The following is a 14,605-nucleotide window of genomic DNA, read 5'->3' as shown; positions in this document are numbered from 1 at the left end:
GTCATCTGACAAGTCTCAGATCACTCCTTCCAGTGGAGGCTCAGTGTGTTTCCCTTGAAGGAGCCACTGAGCTGGTTGGGGCAGACAGCCTCTGCCCCTGGGATTGCAGGGGAGCTTTGTGCATTGAGGTTGGAGGAGACACTGAAGTATCCCGAACCTCACCATATAGTTGCTCATCTTAAGTATCTTGTTCAAAATGGTGGGCCCAGGGTGGTAAACCTAGGGGTATTTCATCTGGGAAAGAGGTTTCCAAGGGAAGAAGGCGGCCAAGCAACAAAGTGATGGGTGGGAGAGGGATTCATTCTGTTCCACAACGTCCAAGGAATGGAAATGGAATGGAAGAAATGGCAACCCACTCCAGTATTCTTGCCTGGAGAATCGCATGGACAGACGAGTCTGGTGGGCTACAGTCCACGGGGTGGCAAAGAGTCAGACATGATTGAGCAACTAATACTACAAGGAACCAATAGTGTTTCCTGGTTCAAACCAAGAACATTCTAACAGCTGTCCAGTAAGACGAAGTATGGCTCTGGGAAGTCCTGCGTCCTTGGCACCTTGTCCTCAGTCCCTGGCAGGGCCTGTGTTTGTTGAATTGCAAAGAGAGTGTGAGGAGAGAGACTTGACATGGTGAGGAGGCTGTGCAGGGCTTGCTGCGTACAACATGGGGAACAAGCCATTCCTCACTCCCCATGGAAACAGCAAGAAACTAAGCAAGGAAAACTGGAGGTACTGATGCTGAACCATGCAGTCTGGACCTAGAAATCGGTAGAATTACTGCGTAGGTGTAAGTCAGGTGCTAGGAAGTACTTTGTAAACAACAGAGCTCATGAACTGTGAGCATTGGAGACAACTGTGGTCTCCTGGGGTGGTTGTATGTAGGATGACCTAGGCAGGCACCAGGGAGGCTGCACAGTGGTGATGGGTAGGCATGCCAGGGAAAGGTGAGGGCTGGGGACCCACTACACAAGGACAACTCAGGTTGGGGGCTGATTGCCTGGGGCAACAGCAGAGATGGTGAGGGTTAAATTGGTTGCCTGAAATGGGGTTTCTCAAAGCCCAGTCATTTGGAGCTTCAACTCTTCTCCACTCCCAACCCTGGCTTCCTGGAGAGCTGGGAAGTCACAAAATGAGCCAGCCAGTAGAAAAAATACTTTTATTAATTATTAGGGATAACTCGTTCATTTAATGCAGGATGTGTGTTGGGAAGGTTAGGTACTGCCGGATGGATGAGGGGAAACGTGCAAGAGGAACGGTGAGAATGGGGGAGTGGTCCCCCTGCTTGCCAGAAACTATAAACAGCAAAATAAACACAGAGAATCACAAATACAGTCCTTCCTCATGTCTCCGTCCATCCGTTCCTCCAGAATGAGTCCCAGTGTGGTCCCTAGAGGTGCCAGGGCATCTGGAAGTTCTGGGCTGGAAGCGGGGTGCAGTGTGTGGCTTCGAAGTTATTCAGATGCTTCTGAGCCTGAGGGGAGAAGGTGGGACGGGTGGGGTGCAGAGCATGGACACCTTCTGAACCAACTACCCACTTTAAAGAAGCTGTTCCTTCCAGTGCTTACAGGGCACCCCCCTCCCCAAGCCCCACTTGTGCCCCTGGCCATTCAGGCACCCTCTTCCTGCTTCCCACGCCTTAGCTCACCAGAAACAAAGCCAGCTGCCGTCTTCCATCTGCACTCATGTCCTCCCCTGCAGAGAGAAGGTGCTCAAACACGGGCCACCCATCTGGGTATTCACCCCCTTCCTGGGCTCTTCCCAACCCCTTCTGCCCCAGCACGCCTTACCCACGCTCCAGGGGAATTCAGGCCCATGTTCTGCCTGGTAGGAGCGGAGGACGGACAGGCACCAGTCCTCCTCCACCTCCCACCGGCTGTAAATCGAGGCTGGTCATGGGGAGAGATGAGTGCCCATCAGCATCCTGGTCTTGCCAGGCCCCCAACCAAAGCCCTCAGCAGATCCCCTTTCACCTTCTTCCAGCTGTGAGGAGGCCTCCAGCCACTGCTTCACCACTCGAAGACCCTCCTCTGCCATCACCCGGGGATACCTATGGAGGAGCACCGGGACAGGAGGTCAGGACCCAGTCCTCTTCACTCCTCATCCCCAAACCTCCCCCTCTCCCTGCACTGATGGCAGTACAAACATGTATGTGTGCGCACACACACCCTGGTTCTCACCGATGCTGCAGGAGTTTCAGCAGGAGGTCATTGCCTCGGTTAGACATGATCTCCTCAGGAACCCTGGGGGGAGAAGAATGGACACTGGAGGTTGGGGAGGAAGGGTCTGGATACCGGGGTTTCTGGTGGGCACTGTTTGGAGTGGGGGGCAACTTCCTAGCTGTCTCTGGGATCCGGGAGGGCAGAAGTTCCCAAGCACTTACGTGGTGATGATCTCATCTCTGGTTCTGCGGATCAGCAGCACAGGGCCCTGGTACCTTCAGAGGACAGCACAGTGGGGAGGGAGACCTCAGAGCGGGGACAGGTGACAACTGACTGCCTCACCCCAGCACTGGCTGTATTTTTTTTCAGGCTTTGCTGGGAGATCCCTGCTGTGCCAGGCATGAACCGACTAGCTGCCAGATCATGAGAAGGTCCAGGGTCCCAGGGAAGCCAGGAGGGGTTGGGGTGGTGGGAGGGCCCCTCAGGGGACATGGGGCAGTGGCTTATGCTTGTACTTTGGTACTAATTTCAGCATTTGAACACCCAGCAGCATCTCTACAGGGGATGAGGTGGGGGAAGGGTATCAGAGGCTAGACACTGGCCGGCCCTCACCTGCACAGCTGCTCTGCATTGTTTAGATTGAGATGCTGCCTCACAGTCCTGGTCACCAGGCCCCCTAACGTGAGATAAATGTGAAAGGACAGCAGAGACAAAGCCCCCTGCCCAACACAAAGGTCCCCATTGTCCGTGGAGATAGAAAACGGAGTTTCCCAGACAGGGGAGTCCCCCTACTTCTCAACAATGCAGTGGCCTACTCCCCACCCACACAGAGGGGAACCATCTCCAGTGAGAACGTCTTCCAGGTCCAGTCCACCTCTTCCCTCAAAGGCAGGCCTGGGAGCTGCACTCACTCCAGCTGTCTGGCATGACTTTCAAGGCCAAGGGCACCAGGTCATCAAAGGAGGCATCCAGGATCACGGCACTAATGTCCGGGTAGGACATGGCTGCCCACGTAGCTGGTACCAGGAAAGGAAAGATGAGGACCAAGGAGCTCCTGCCCACCCCCACCCCTACCCTCATCCCCCTGACCCTACAGGCCCACCCCATCCTCCCTACTAAGTTAGCCCCAGGTCTCGCCTTAATCCCTCCCTTCACTAGGCCAGGGCACTGTCCAAAGAGAACAACGAAGTGCCCTGAAGACAATACCAGAGGCAACATTTACTCCTTGATCTCCCCACCCCAGGACCCAGGTTCTACTTTTAATCATCAGGCACAAGGTGGGGGGAGGAAATGTGAAGTGTACTCAAATATGATAGCTTCTTCCAGACCTAGTCAGAGAGTCCACCTATTCTCTCCTCCACCCCACTCCTGGGGGGACACAGAGATGGCCTGAGTGCGCCTACAGTAGCAGGGTAAGAAGGAGGTGGGTACCAGTGAAGCCGCCGATGGACCAGGCATAGAGGATGATATCCTGGGGCTGAAAGCCCAGGCGGTGGATGGCAAACTGGACCACCACATCCATGGCGTTGGCCTCATTCTGTGGGAACGGCACCCCCTGCGGGAAGAAGGGCAAAGGGTCAGCACAAAAGACCACCTGCCCACCACCCCCACCCTCCCAGCATGGACACTTCCTGCAGCTACACTGCAATAGACAGTGAAGATGGAACTGCAGCTCTGAACAGACAATTCAGAGAGCTATCATCTTACTTAATGGAATAGACTCCAGTCAGTGGCATTAAAAGTAAATAAATAATAGGGCCATGAGAGGGTCTGTTCACTCTAGAAACCAGTCATTTATAACAAGATCCACTATCTCCCCTCCTGCTAAACCCCCAATGTAACAGAAGGAGGCTTGCAGCTCCCCGCCCTTGGCACCCAGGTCACAGGTGAGTGGGAGGTCCTATAGAAATATAGACCCCTTTCCCTGACTCCAGTGACTGACCACAGGGAGACAGACTATAATTCAGGAAAAAGAAGAGATTTCAGAGAAGGTCTCACCGTGCTTCCAGCAAAGCCTGGATGATTCCAGCCCAGGACTGAATATCCAGCTGTAACACAGAGGGAGGAAGGGCTGGGACCTCATGGCCTATGACCTCTGGCCACTCTCTGCTCCTAGCTCTGAGGGAAGGAGCAGAAGGACACTGGAACTCTTAACACCCAACTCAGAGGCAAATAACTCCAAGCCTTCCCAGAATGGGAAGATGACAAAAAGGTTCTGACGCAGCAGAAAGGAGAGAGATGTGACTATTGAGGCGTGGGAACAGAACCAAGAGCGTAATAGAGTAAGGGACACAGCCCAAGGGGAGGGATGTAAGGTTAGCAAAGCAAATGGGTAGTAGGCTTTTCCCGAAAGGCAAGGGTCTCAAACCTCACTCAGAGAAGGTGGTTAGGCCCTGGGAGGTCCTATCCATGTGGGGAGGTGGGGACATTCCATCCCAAGGGGCGGAGATAAGACGGCTGAGCCATGGGCCTACCTTCCAGAGGTGTGGAGACGCAGCCCACCTCATAGAAGCCTGCGTTCCCCTCACAGCAGATCACCTAGAAAGGGAGCAGGAAGAAGCCCAGTTGGGATTGAAAATCCCCCTACTGGCAGGGAGGGCAGCATGTGGGGGCTCTGCACGTGGTAAGCGCTAAGAGGCAACTATTATGATGATGTCTTTTTGGTCCCTGCATGTCAACTCCTTCATCCATTTCCTTCTTATAGGGATTTCCTACACCAAGAAGTTGGTAGGGAGGAGGTGGGAGCTGGGATTGTCCCCACTGGGCTTCCTCAGGGCTGCGGCAGACCCCACCACTTCCACTGCCCTCCCCACGGGCTGCCTTTGGGCTCCCCGCTCACCAGCTTCTGTCCCTGGGGCTCAGCTGTCCCTCGTCGGTCCACAAACATGGTGTCAATTTCATTGCCATCGCAGGCCAGCAGCTTTGCCCGGCGCCCATGACACTGAGTGGAGGAGATGCATTGGCCAAGTTGGAAGGGCGGGAGGCCCCATTCATGGGTGGGGGAAGAAGGGCTGTGGGGGTGGGTGGTCCTGGGTAAGGGGGCCTTACCTCTTCCACCAGTCGGGCCTGGCCCTGCAGCAGCACAGGCATGAGGGCCTTCTGGAGCAGGTACACAGAGCCCGGATAGAGCATCCGGCGCCCCAGGGTATGTGCTACCAGGTAGCTGTGGGGAACACGGGGTCGATGAACCTCATACACAGGGGAGTCCAGGGACCATCCCGGCCCGAGCACTCACAGACTGTGGTCTGCTTCACCTCTGACCCTCACAGTTTCGTTTTTCCTTTTCTAGGACTTAATGAACCAATATATGTACCAATTTTTCAACGTCTTTTGTTTGGTTTTTGGCTGTGCCATGTGGCTTATGGGATCTTCCTTCCCCGACCAGAGACTGAACCCATGTCCTCAGCAGAGAAAGTGTGGCGTCCTGACCACTGGACTGGCAGAGAACTCTCTTTTCTAACTATTTTTACTGCAACCTTTTTTGTTTTTTTTACTGCAACCTTTTAAAGATACTTTATATCGTGGTCTAGGACACACATATGTACATATTCATCTTGAAAGTTTTATGAGATAATACTTTGTATATACGACAAGTAAAAGCAAAGTAATTAACAATTATGATTCTGTTAATGTATTTATTAAAAGTCCCCAAATAAATAATATCGTTTATTATGATATGCCCGGTTATCTGCCATGTAGTAGGTGCTGAGAGCCTAGCACAGGATACTCTGAGCTTAATAAATATTTCTTGAACAAATGCACTAATTTAGACACATCAGATGTGGCAGGTGCCACATCCTTAAAAAGATAGCTAACCATGTCCAGTCAATCCCAAAGGAGGATCTGTCCCCAGAAAACACTACAAACCTGTCCAGCATCCCCCCCTCAACATCTCAAACTTGGCTCATCCCTCTGATCAATCAGCACACGGTCCAAAACCCACCACCAAGTCCACCCCCTTCCTTGGTATCTTCCAACCTGCCTCTGAGCCCCCAGCAACAGAAAACTCCCATAGTGGCCCGGCCACTGGAAGATCCGAGTGGTCACTGTGGTTACTTGGGCTTTACCTCGTACTCTCGGGTATCCAGGCAAGGAGGAAGCCCTTCAGAGTGTGTTAAATCTCACCAACTCTATGAGGCAGGCTGTTCACAGATGCGGAGGCTGGAACTGCCTCACAGTGGGAAAACCAAGCAGCAGCAGGGCCAGGCTAGGGCCGCAGCCGCCAAAAGACCCTGCAGCTGCCAAGGCCGTGCATCCCCTTCCCACCCACAACCTCATCCTTCCCCCTCAGTCTCACTGAAAGAGCTGTTGTGTCAGACACAACTGTGTTAATATCCCAGCTCTTCAGGCACCACCTAGGAGGCTGTGGAGCTCTCTGAACCTCTCGTTTTTCACACACACACAAGGCGATAGCCATGGCACCAGGCCTAATAAATGACAGTCATCCTCCAGTGGAGCACCCTGTCCTGGAGCCCGCACCCCATGTTCCCTCCACCTCAGCTCGCCTCTCCTCCCTGCCTTCCTACCTGGTGATCTGACAAGGCAGCTTCTTGACTTGGTTGAGGAAGGTGTCGGCCGTCCCGCGGTGCAGGGGCTCTGGGCGGAGCAGGGCCACACCCTGGCGGGAAGGGCCCCCCCGGGACTCCTTCCTGAGGAATGGAAAGATGCAGGGGAGCATGGGGTGAGGAGGAGCAAGCTGGACGTTTGAGGTCCGTAGGATGGTGGGGTCTAGGAATGAGGAGACAGCGCTGGAAGGCAGGCACTGGACCCCAGGAGGGGCTGGAGGTGGGGGACGGCTCAGAGCAGGGAGGCAGCGAAAGAACTAGGGCCTCACCGGCTGCTGGGTTCTTCCCAGTGGAAGTCAACTGGCCAGCTCCTGAAGTCGAAGTTGTAGTTGGCGAGCTGTCTCTGTGGTGGGCAGAGAGATATGAGGAATGATTAGGGGAGTCGGAGTGGGGAAGCCCACCTACCCACCCTGGACACTCCCACCACCCAGAGGACTGGCCCCCAAACATCATGGGGGGGACACACAGAGGTTAGCACCCTCTGGTTCGCAGATGCAAAGTTCTGCCAGAACCAGCAAAATCAGGTAAGAGAGGATGCCCTGTTAAGGTATCAAGACTGGCCTGTCTGCCCTCCTCCAGAAGAGGAACCGAAGACTCTTCCCTTTTCTAAAATCTAAGGCTGACTCACCCCCAGCAGGGGTGGCTGGAGGGGCTGGTGCTTCTGAGGGAGAAGGCAGGGAGCCTGTTGGCTGGTCACTGCTCCCTTCCCCACCTGGGTCCTTCACACAATGCTGACTTGAAGGATCAAAACCTCTGTCCCAAGACTGGGTGAGAGGGAAAGAGGGAAGTCGTACACACAGGAGCCCCTCTGCACCCGGGCCGCCATCTGAACCAAGCTCTCTCTGACTGTTCTATCCTTCTGGCCACCTCCCTTCCCTCAGCTCCTGCTGCCATGGGTCACCCAGACCCCCTGTGCCTCCATTCACTCCACTGATCAGTCCATGTGCTTTTTGAGGGCAGCGGGAGCTGTGCTATATTCCTTTCACTCTGCTGTATTCCCTCCCCCGCCCCCAGAGCTCCCAGAACTCTATTTTGAGAATAGTTTTTTTATTTTCTGTCACAGACTGTGTTTTTTTTTTTTTTTTTTTGACATTTTCAAAAATAACCGGACTGAGAGAGAGCAATAGAAACATTCTACAAAAATGTAAATGGTGAAACAAAACAAAATGCAGGGAAGCAAATTTCAGGCGAGCTCTGTTCAGGCCTGGACCCAAACACAGGCTGAGTCACTTCCTTGCTTGGTGACTCTGCCTGGGTCTTGTAACCTCTCTTTGCCTCTATTCCCTCAGACATATAAAGAAGGGTAATAATGCCACCTCACACTGTGGTTGTGAGTATTAGAAAGGGTGTATGCAAAATGCGTGGTGGAGCATCCTTACAAAGCTCCATAAGTGGTGGTGTGGGGCAACCAGTAATCTGACAATGGTGGTCAGAGCTGTTTGATCCCAGGGACCCCTTTGTAACAGGAAAGAGCTTTATAGGGCCCTGAAGCCCCTTCTCAAAGATAATCACATGCCAGCACTGGCTGGGCTGGCACAACTCCAAGGACTCTCTGCCCTAGCCTTTCTCCCTCCCGGCACCATGGTGTGCTCTTGAGCACCCTAAGGATGGTGCTGTCTGTCTGTCTGTCTTGTCCCATCCCTGAACAAAACTAGTACAGTGTTCAGCACACATAAAAAAATAAACAAACATTTGGGAGAATGAGCTGTTGTGATAGCGAGAAAACCCCCTTCTAGGAAATGCTGTGGAATGTTTCCACGTCTAGACAATTCTGCAGACAGAGAGTAGAGGATTGCTCTGGTGGAATACTCCATCAGAAGTGGGAAGGGAAATTTCCTCGGGCAGACAGTTTACTTATGGAGGGGAGAAGGGGTCCAGCCATGTGCAAGCAAATGCCCAGTGTGGCGGGTGGGGAAACACATCTGCCTGCTTGGGCAAAGCTGGCTGGTGACTGGGGAAACAGCTGAGCCTCTCACCTTGTTTTCTGCGGAGTGGTTCCTATGTGTTGCCTCTAAAATGGTGATGAACTGCCGGTACTGGGGGTTGGTCCAGCGGCCAATGCCTGGTGGAGAGAGGATAGGAAACCATATTAGGAAAACTGGGAAGCAGGATGGGAGGGTTTCAGGAAGAGACTCAGAGATGGGCAAAGAGAAGTGAGAGCAGAAGAACAGAGGGCCCTGGATCTGGGGAAACAGGTGACCTGAGCCGACTCCCTTCCACCATATTCCAGCCACGGGCATTCTTCCCCTCCCTAACTTCTCTAGTTGGTTTCTTCCTAGACTATGGACCTTCCACCCTTCAGGAAGTTCATTCTTCCCAGTCTTAAAACACCTGTCACTTGCCTTCAGACTTTACCCTTGCTAACCGTGGGTTTTTCTCCTTGTCCCTCTACCCTTCTCCAATGCTACCTTTCTGTCTTCTCCTGCAAATTCTAACTCTGTGTATCTGGCTTCACAGCTCTTATCCCATAATTACTTCCTCACTACATCCGAGTCCCCTTCCTCTGTCTTCATTCTCTTTTAACTGTGCCTCTCAGCACTCTTGCTATCTGCCAGATTCCTTTCTCCTGTTTCCTGGGTCCATCTTTGCCTCCTTTCAATTCCTGGGCTCCTCCTCTCCTGCCTCCCTTTCCCTTCCCTCCCTGAATCGAAGGCCACTCTCAACACTGAGCTCTTTTTTCTCTTTGCTCAGCCCCTCATTGATCGTATCAGCTTTCCCTTCACTGCTGGGAAGTCTCAACTGACTTCTCTGCCTCTCCTGACCCGACAGGTGTCAGACATAGGGCAGGCAGGGGAGAGACAGCAGGAAACCAGACACACAGGTCCTGGTGCTCAGAGAGGTGGCATTTTGGTTGGGAGTGGGGTGGGGCTGGAGAGAGACAATAAATGAGTAAACAAGAAAAATTAAGAGAGGGATAAAGGCTATAAAGAAAATAAAAGCAGAAGGAACTAGAATGCTGTGTATCATCAAGGGGAGCGCCCCCAAACAATACTGAGAATGAAAAGAGCTAAAGAATGACTTGGATGGAATGATGTCATTTGTGCTAAAAATGTAAACTGCACCCCTCCAAATGCTATATAGTGTTTATACTTGTCATTTTGCACAGATTCTGAGAGGCAGATTATTTTTTTCACATTTGAAAACTCTGCAATTGATATGCATTTACAATTCATAGCAGTTTAGATGTGATGGAATGAGGTCGGTATTTTGTAAAAGTATAAAAATATAAACCAGGAAAAAGAAAAACCCACACCAGATGACCATGGTTACTTCTGGGGCTGGGGAAGATTCCAACAGGAACGCCAACTCTGTAACGCTTTAGCACTGGGTTGGCCAAAAAATTCGTTCAGGTTTTTTCCACTCTTACAGAAAAACCTGAATGAACTTTTTGGCCAACCCTGTATTTTACGGACAAAAGGTATTTGAAGCAATAAGTGCAAAAAACAAGCATTTTAGTTCTGATATTTTGTTTTCTGGACTTCTCTGTACCTAATTTCTCCCGACCAATGGAAAAAAAAAATTGAAAATTAAGGCAAAACTGAGGAGTGGGAGCAACTTTTAGATAGGCAGGGTGGGCCTCTCTGGGGAGGGAGCTCAGCCCTGTGGAAATCAGGAGGTGAAACAGGTAGAAGGTCCTCACCCCAGACTGGACCCAAAGGCAGCCGCCCAGCTCCTGACCCCACCCCTCCCTTCTTAGGCATCCCCCTCACCCAGTTTTCATCTTGTGTACCTGCCAGAGGGCAATGGTTTGGCTTATCTCTTTTCATTTTTTAAATTGTGAGATAATAACATATTTACATAAAGCATACATTCAGTTTAAAGTACAAACATTCCTGGGCTGATCACCGGGGGTCAAGAAAGAGAACAAAGCCACCTCCCACCAGGGGTCCTCCCCAGCCAGTTCTCTCCCCTTCCCAGGTAATCACTCTCCCGACTTTTGACTTTTAAGACAATCATGCCCGTGTTTCTCTTTAGTGTTGTGGAGCTTATTTCTGCATCCATTGGAACTTTATGTAAATAGAAACATAGTGCATAAATTATTTGGTGGTCACCAGTTACAGCTGTGAGATTCATCTGTGTAGCTGAGTGTAACCAGTGTGTTCAGTGCTTTGCTCTCTGGGGTTCTGTGGTGGGACTCGACCCTCTAATGTATTTAACCATCCTGCTATGTGGGGTCATAGAGTCCAGTTTAGGATTATTACAAACATACATGGATATGTATGGAACTGTTGGAGGGTATATGCAGCTTTTCTAGATAATAGCAAACCTTTTTGCTAAGTATTTGTTCATACTTGTGACTCACGCCCTTTAAGGAAAAGATCATGTCTTGACCACTGACTACTCCCCCTCAGGGCCTAGCACCAAACGGTATTGGGAGATGGTATTTAATGAATATTTACCCAATGATGGACAGATCCAAACCGGGTTCCCTCTCCACCTACCTCGGAGACAGGCCACTCCCGCCAGCAGTAGAAGCAGTGTCCCAGCATAGTGAGAAAATGGCACCACTTTGGACAAACTCAAGTAACCTGGGAGGGGAGAAGGATCATGTGAAAAGCCTTTCCCACTGCCCCCCAGCCCTTCTTCCAAGTTCAGTCCCAACTTTCCCACCACACCCTCTTTGGGGGACAGCAGGCCCTCAGAGGGAGAAGACGCCTGATGGAAGAGGGAAACTAAGCCATCCTCATCACAGGTCCCCTTTCCTCATTGGGGAATCGACTCAGCTGCCAACAATCTGCCCATTTCCTGTCCCACCACCTTTGAAATCACACTGACCTTTCCTGTACAAGTAGAAGAAGGCGAAGGGAGAGGAGTAGTAAGAGATGGACCAGAAGACTGAAGCCTGCAGCAGAGAGACAGGGACAAGCAATCAGTACACACACACACAGCTCTGCCATTACCAGGCCTAGGCTCTGACCAAAGTGAATAACCTGAGGGATATCACATCAAGTACCTATTCTGTGCATGACACCATGCACACAGTAGGTGCTCAATTATTTGCTGAAAGGTAGTGTGTCAGAGTGTTAACAGAGGCTGGAAAACTAGGCATGGCTTCTATTTTCTTCCTCTCATCATCTCTGGACATAATTTCATCACACGTAAAGACCAGTCTCTTTCCACTCAAGATAATCAAGCCTTTTCAATCAGCCCTGCTCAAGACAGTCACTGGCCCAGTCCCTAAGAGATGCACAAATGTCACCAAAGGAACCTTGCCAGAGAGAACAGCTGTCTCCGCAGCCAAAGAGGTTAGTTGCCAGGGAGGACAGGTCACTGGGGACTGCAGGACTCAGCACCTGCAGATGGTCGTGAAAGTAAACACGGTTTCCCCACGGTTCAGGCTGCCCCAGAGAAAGCCGTACATAGGCCAAAGGGGAGTACCAAGTATGCACGCTGGAGAGCTGTCTGTGTGTATGCATGTTGGAGATGCCTGCTGCAGAGCCCAGAGCATCCCCCACCCCCAGGGGCACTGCCTTCTCCCAGGATGGAAAGGAGAAGGTTCAAGAGGGCAATTGGGTCTGAAAAGATGCGGTAGTCCCAGATGCCAGGGCAGACATACCAGTGCCAGGATGCTGTCGGCATGTTTCTCGAGGGCACGGGGCTGATAGTACGTATCCTGCCAAAACAGATGGCCGAATTAAGGACCCTGCTCCTTGACAAGGCCTCCACCATCCCTTTTGGAAGGTCTGATGCGTGTTCTGCAACACTCCAGTCCTAGCCCCCCAAGCCATCTCTCCTGGGACGTCTCTGCTTCCCCTCTTCCCAACCCTGACTCATAACCTGATCTCTCACTCCAGATCCTGAGAACAAACACAGGGGGCTGGACTTGGAAGCAAAAGTGAAAGCAGCTTTGGCCGACTTTTGCTCCTTTTCAGCAACCCAGTTTCAAATGGGTTGTGGGCGGATGGGGATCGGGGTTAGGGAAGAAACGGCACCATGACAACTTTAAGACGGAAAGAAAAGCATTGGAAGAGCAGATTCATTAAGGAAGAGAATGTGGCTGGGGGTGGGCAGTTTGTAGAGTACAATGAACATAATTTGAGAGTACCGATAAAAAGGAAGAGTGCATTTAGGGGCACTGCCTACCACCTCACCGGCTTTCTTGAACACAGTGATCCTGAGGTCTCTAAGGCAGACTAGGGGTGGGGTGGGGGAGACCGGATATATGATATGTTGCAGAAGTCATTTTGAAATTCAAGGCCAGGGGAGATAAACGGAACCGGGTGAGGCACGGGATACGAGGAAATTGAGAGTTTGATAGCAAAATCATCCAGCTCCGGAATCCGAGCGGGGTCTCTTCCAGGACTTAAGAGTCAACTGGGAACGGCATGAACCACGACGAGCAGGGTGAGGGGTCGCGAAAGGAAAAAGCTAGGAGTGGCAGTCGGAATGAGAAAGCACTGGCAAACAGCAGTAAAGCAGGCGGTCAGTCCACAGGCGTGACTTTAACCCAGGAAGCACAAAGAGCACAGACTTTGCGGACAACTGGCTTGACAAGCAGGCTCCCCCGATTTCCAATAATGGGTGCTTCTGGGGAGCAAAGGCCGCAAAGGGGCTTGGGCCGTACTATGTGTTTAACCAGGGGAGAATCGACTCACCCAGGAGCTGGAGTGGGGGTTAGTGACTGAAGTTGGAGTCCCAGGGACGCTGGACGGGGCCCTTTCAGAGTCCCTTTCCCGGTAGATTTTGTAGAGCCGGGGGCCTAGGACGCAGCTCAGCAGCTTCGCCATGGCCCCGGCCCGGGCCGCTGCTCTTCCAGCAGCAGGTCCCCCTGTTGGCCCCGCCCTCCCAGGCCGCTAAGGTGTTGCGTGCCCTCGACGTCAGCACGTACCGGCTCCGCCTCGCGCCGAGTTGAGACAGTTTCAGCGCTTCTGGAGCAGGGTTTCCTGCACTTGGAGCTACGGGTGCAGCAGTGGTCAGAAATTAGTTAGAGGCGTTTGGATCGTGGAGAGTTAAAAGTATCATGACACATGGTTAAGTCACTTTTTTCTGCCCCTTAATATTGGCAGACTCTCGAGCGACAGTGGGAACAAGGGGTAAGATTAGCATTTGAAAAGAGCAACAAAAAAGATATCTAGGAATACATCTAAGAAAAGAAATGCAAGATTTTAGGAACAAATTACAAAAATTACTGAAAGAGGTAAACGAAGGCTTGAATAAATAGAGAGCTACGCCATGGTTATGAATAGGAAGATTTAGTATCGTTAAGATGTGTGAAACACTGGTTAAAAACAAAAGGATGAATTATCGCACTTAAACGAGAACAATTCTCAGAACCATAATTACATACAACGTGACACCATAGTATAAAATTAAAAAATACATAAAATTCAATGATCAATTATGTGAAAGATAAAGAGCAATGTATAACACTGTTACACAGCACAGAGGATCGTTGACTGAAAGGGTAATATTCTGTTTCTCAAAAAGTATACCGTTTTTTTTTCTTTGTACTGTACACCTACATAATATATAAACCCTTTAGCTTTTCATTGTAGTAAACACATATACAGAAAGGTGCACTAATTAAATATATCTGTGAGTCTGATTCATAGATAAATTCATTTGTGTCGTGTAAGTGATGTCATACGATACTTGTCTTTCTGACTTGCTTCTTTTGGGCTTCCCAGGTGGCGCTAGTGGTAAAGAACCCGCTTGCCAGTGCAGGATACTTAAGCAACATGGATGGGGAAGATCCCCTCAAGGAGGGCGTGGCAATCCACTCCAGTATTGTTGCCTGGAGAATCCTATGGACAGAGGAGCCTAGTGGACGACAGTCTATAGAGTCACAAAGAGTTGGACACGGCTGAAGTGACTTAGCATGATGCATGCTTATTTCATTTAGTATGATAATCTCTAGATCCTTCCTTGGGTAACCACTATTTT

General features: G+C 51.0%; 1 protein-coding gene across 1 annotated transcript; it reads right to left on the bottom strand.

The window, feature by feature from the left end:
• Nucleotides 1-1,139: 1,139 nt before the first annotated feature.
• On the bottom strand, nt 1,140-13,507 carry ABHD16A (abhydrolase domain containing 16A, phospholipase). Its single transcript, XM_065912785.1, has 20 exons — nt 13,318-13,507; nt 12,279-12,335; nt 11,498-11,564; nt 11,164-11,250; nt 8,698-8,783; nt 6,991-7,064; nt 6,683-6,805; nt 5,205-5,319; nt 4,996-5,097; nt 4,631-4,694; nt 4,155-4,204; nt 3,588-3,711; nt 3,068-3,172; nt 2,769-2,832; nt 2,378-2,431; nt 2,175-2,237; nt 1,968-2,044; nt 1,785-1,883; nt 1,643-1,689; nt 1,140-1,468 (listed from the first exon to the last, which is right to left on the bottom strand). The coding sequence occupies exons 1-20, from the start codon at nt 13,447-13,449 to the stop codon at nt 1,385-1,387; spliced, it is 1,674 nt and encodes a 557-aa protein (XP_065768857.1). The 5' UTR covers nt 13,450-13,507; the 3' UTR covers nt 1,140-1,384.
• Nucleotides 13,508-14,605: the final 1,098 nt, after the last annotated feature.

The sequence above is a fragment of the Muntiacus reevesi genome, chromosome 20 (genome assembly GCF_963930625.1).
Source record: "Muntiacus reevesi chromosome 20, mMunRee1.1, whole genome shotgun sequence".
NCBI lineage: Eukaryota > Metazoa > Chordata > Mammalia > Artiodactyla > Cervidae > Muntiacus > Muntiacus reevesi.
Note: the sequence above shows the minus strand (reverse complement) of the source record. Positions and strands in the feature narration are given on the sequence as shown.

What these genes read in the sequence shown, in the direction of transcription:
- ABHD16A (XM_065912785.1), bottom strand. Translation starts at nt 13,449, where the DNA reads ATGGCGAAGCTGCTGAGCTGCGTCCTAGGCCCCCGGCTCTACAAAATC. An exon ending in CTGCCTTGTCAGATCACCAG is followed by an intron (nt 5,320 to 6,682) that starts GTAGGAAGGCAG and finishes TGTTCCCCACAG; the next exon opens with CTACCTGGTAGCACATACCC. An exon ending in CTCCTCACAGCTGGAAGAAG is followed by an intron (nt 1,884 to 1,967) that starts GTGAAAGGGGAT and finishes CCCCATGACCAG; the next exon opens with CCTCGATTTACAGCCGGTGG.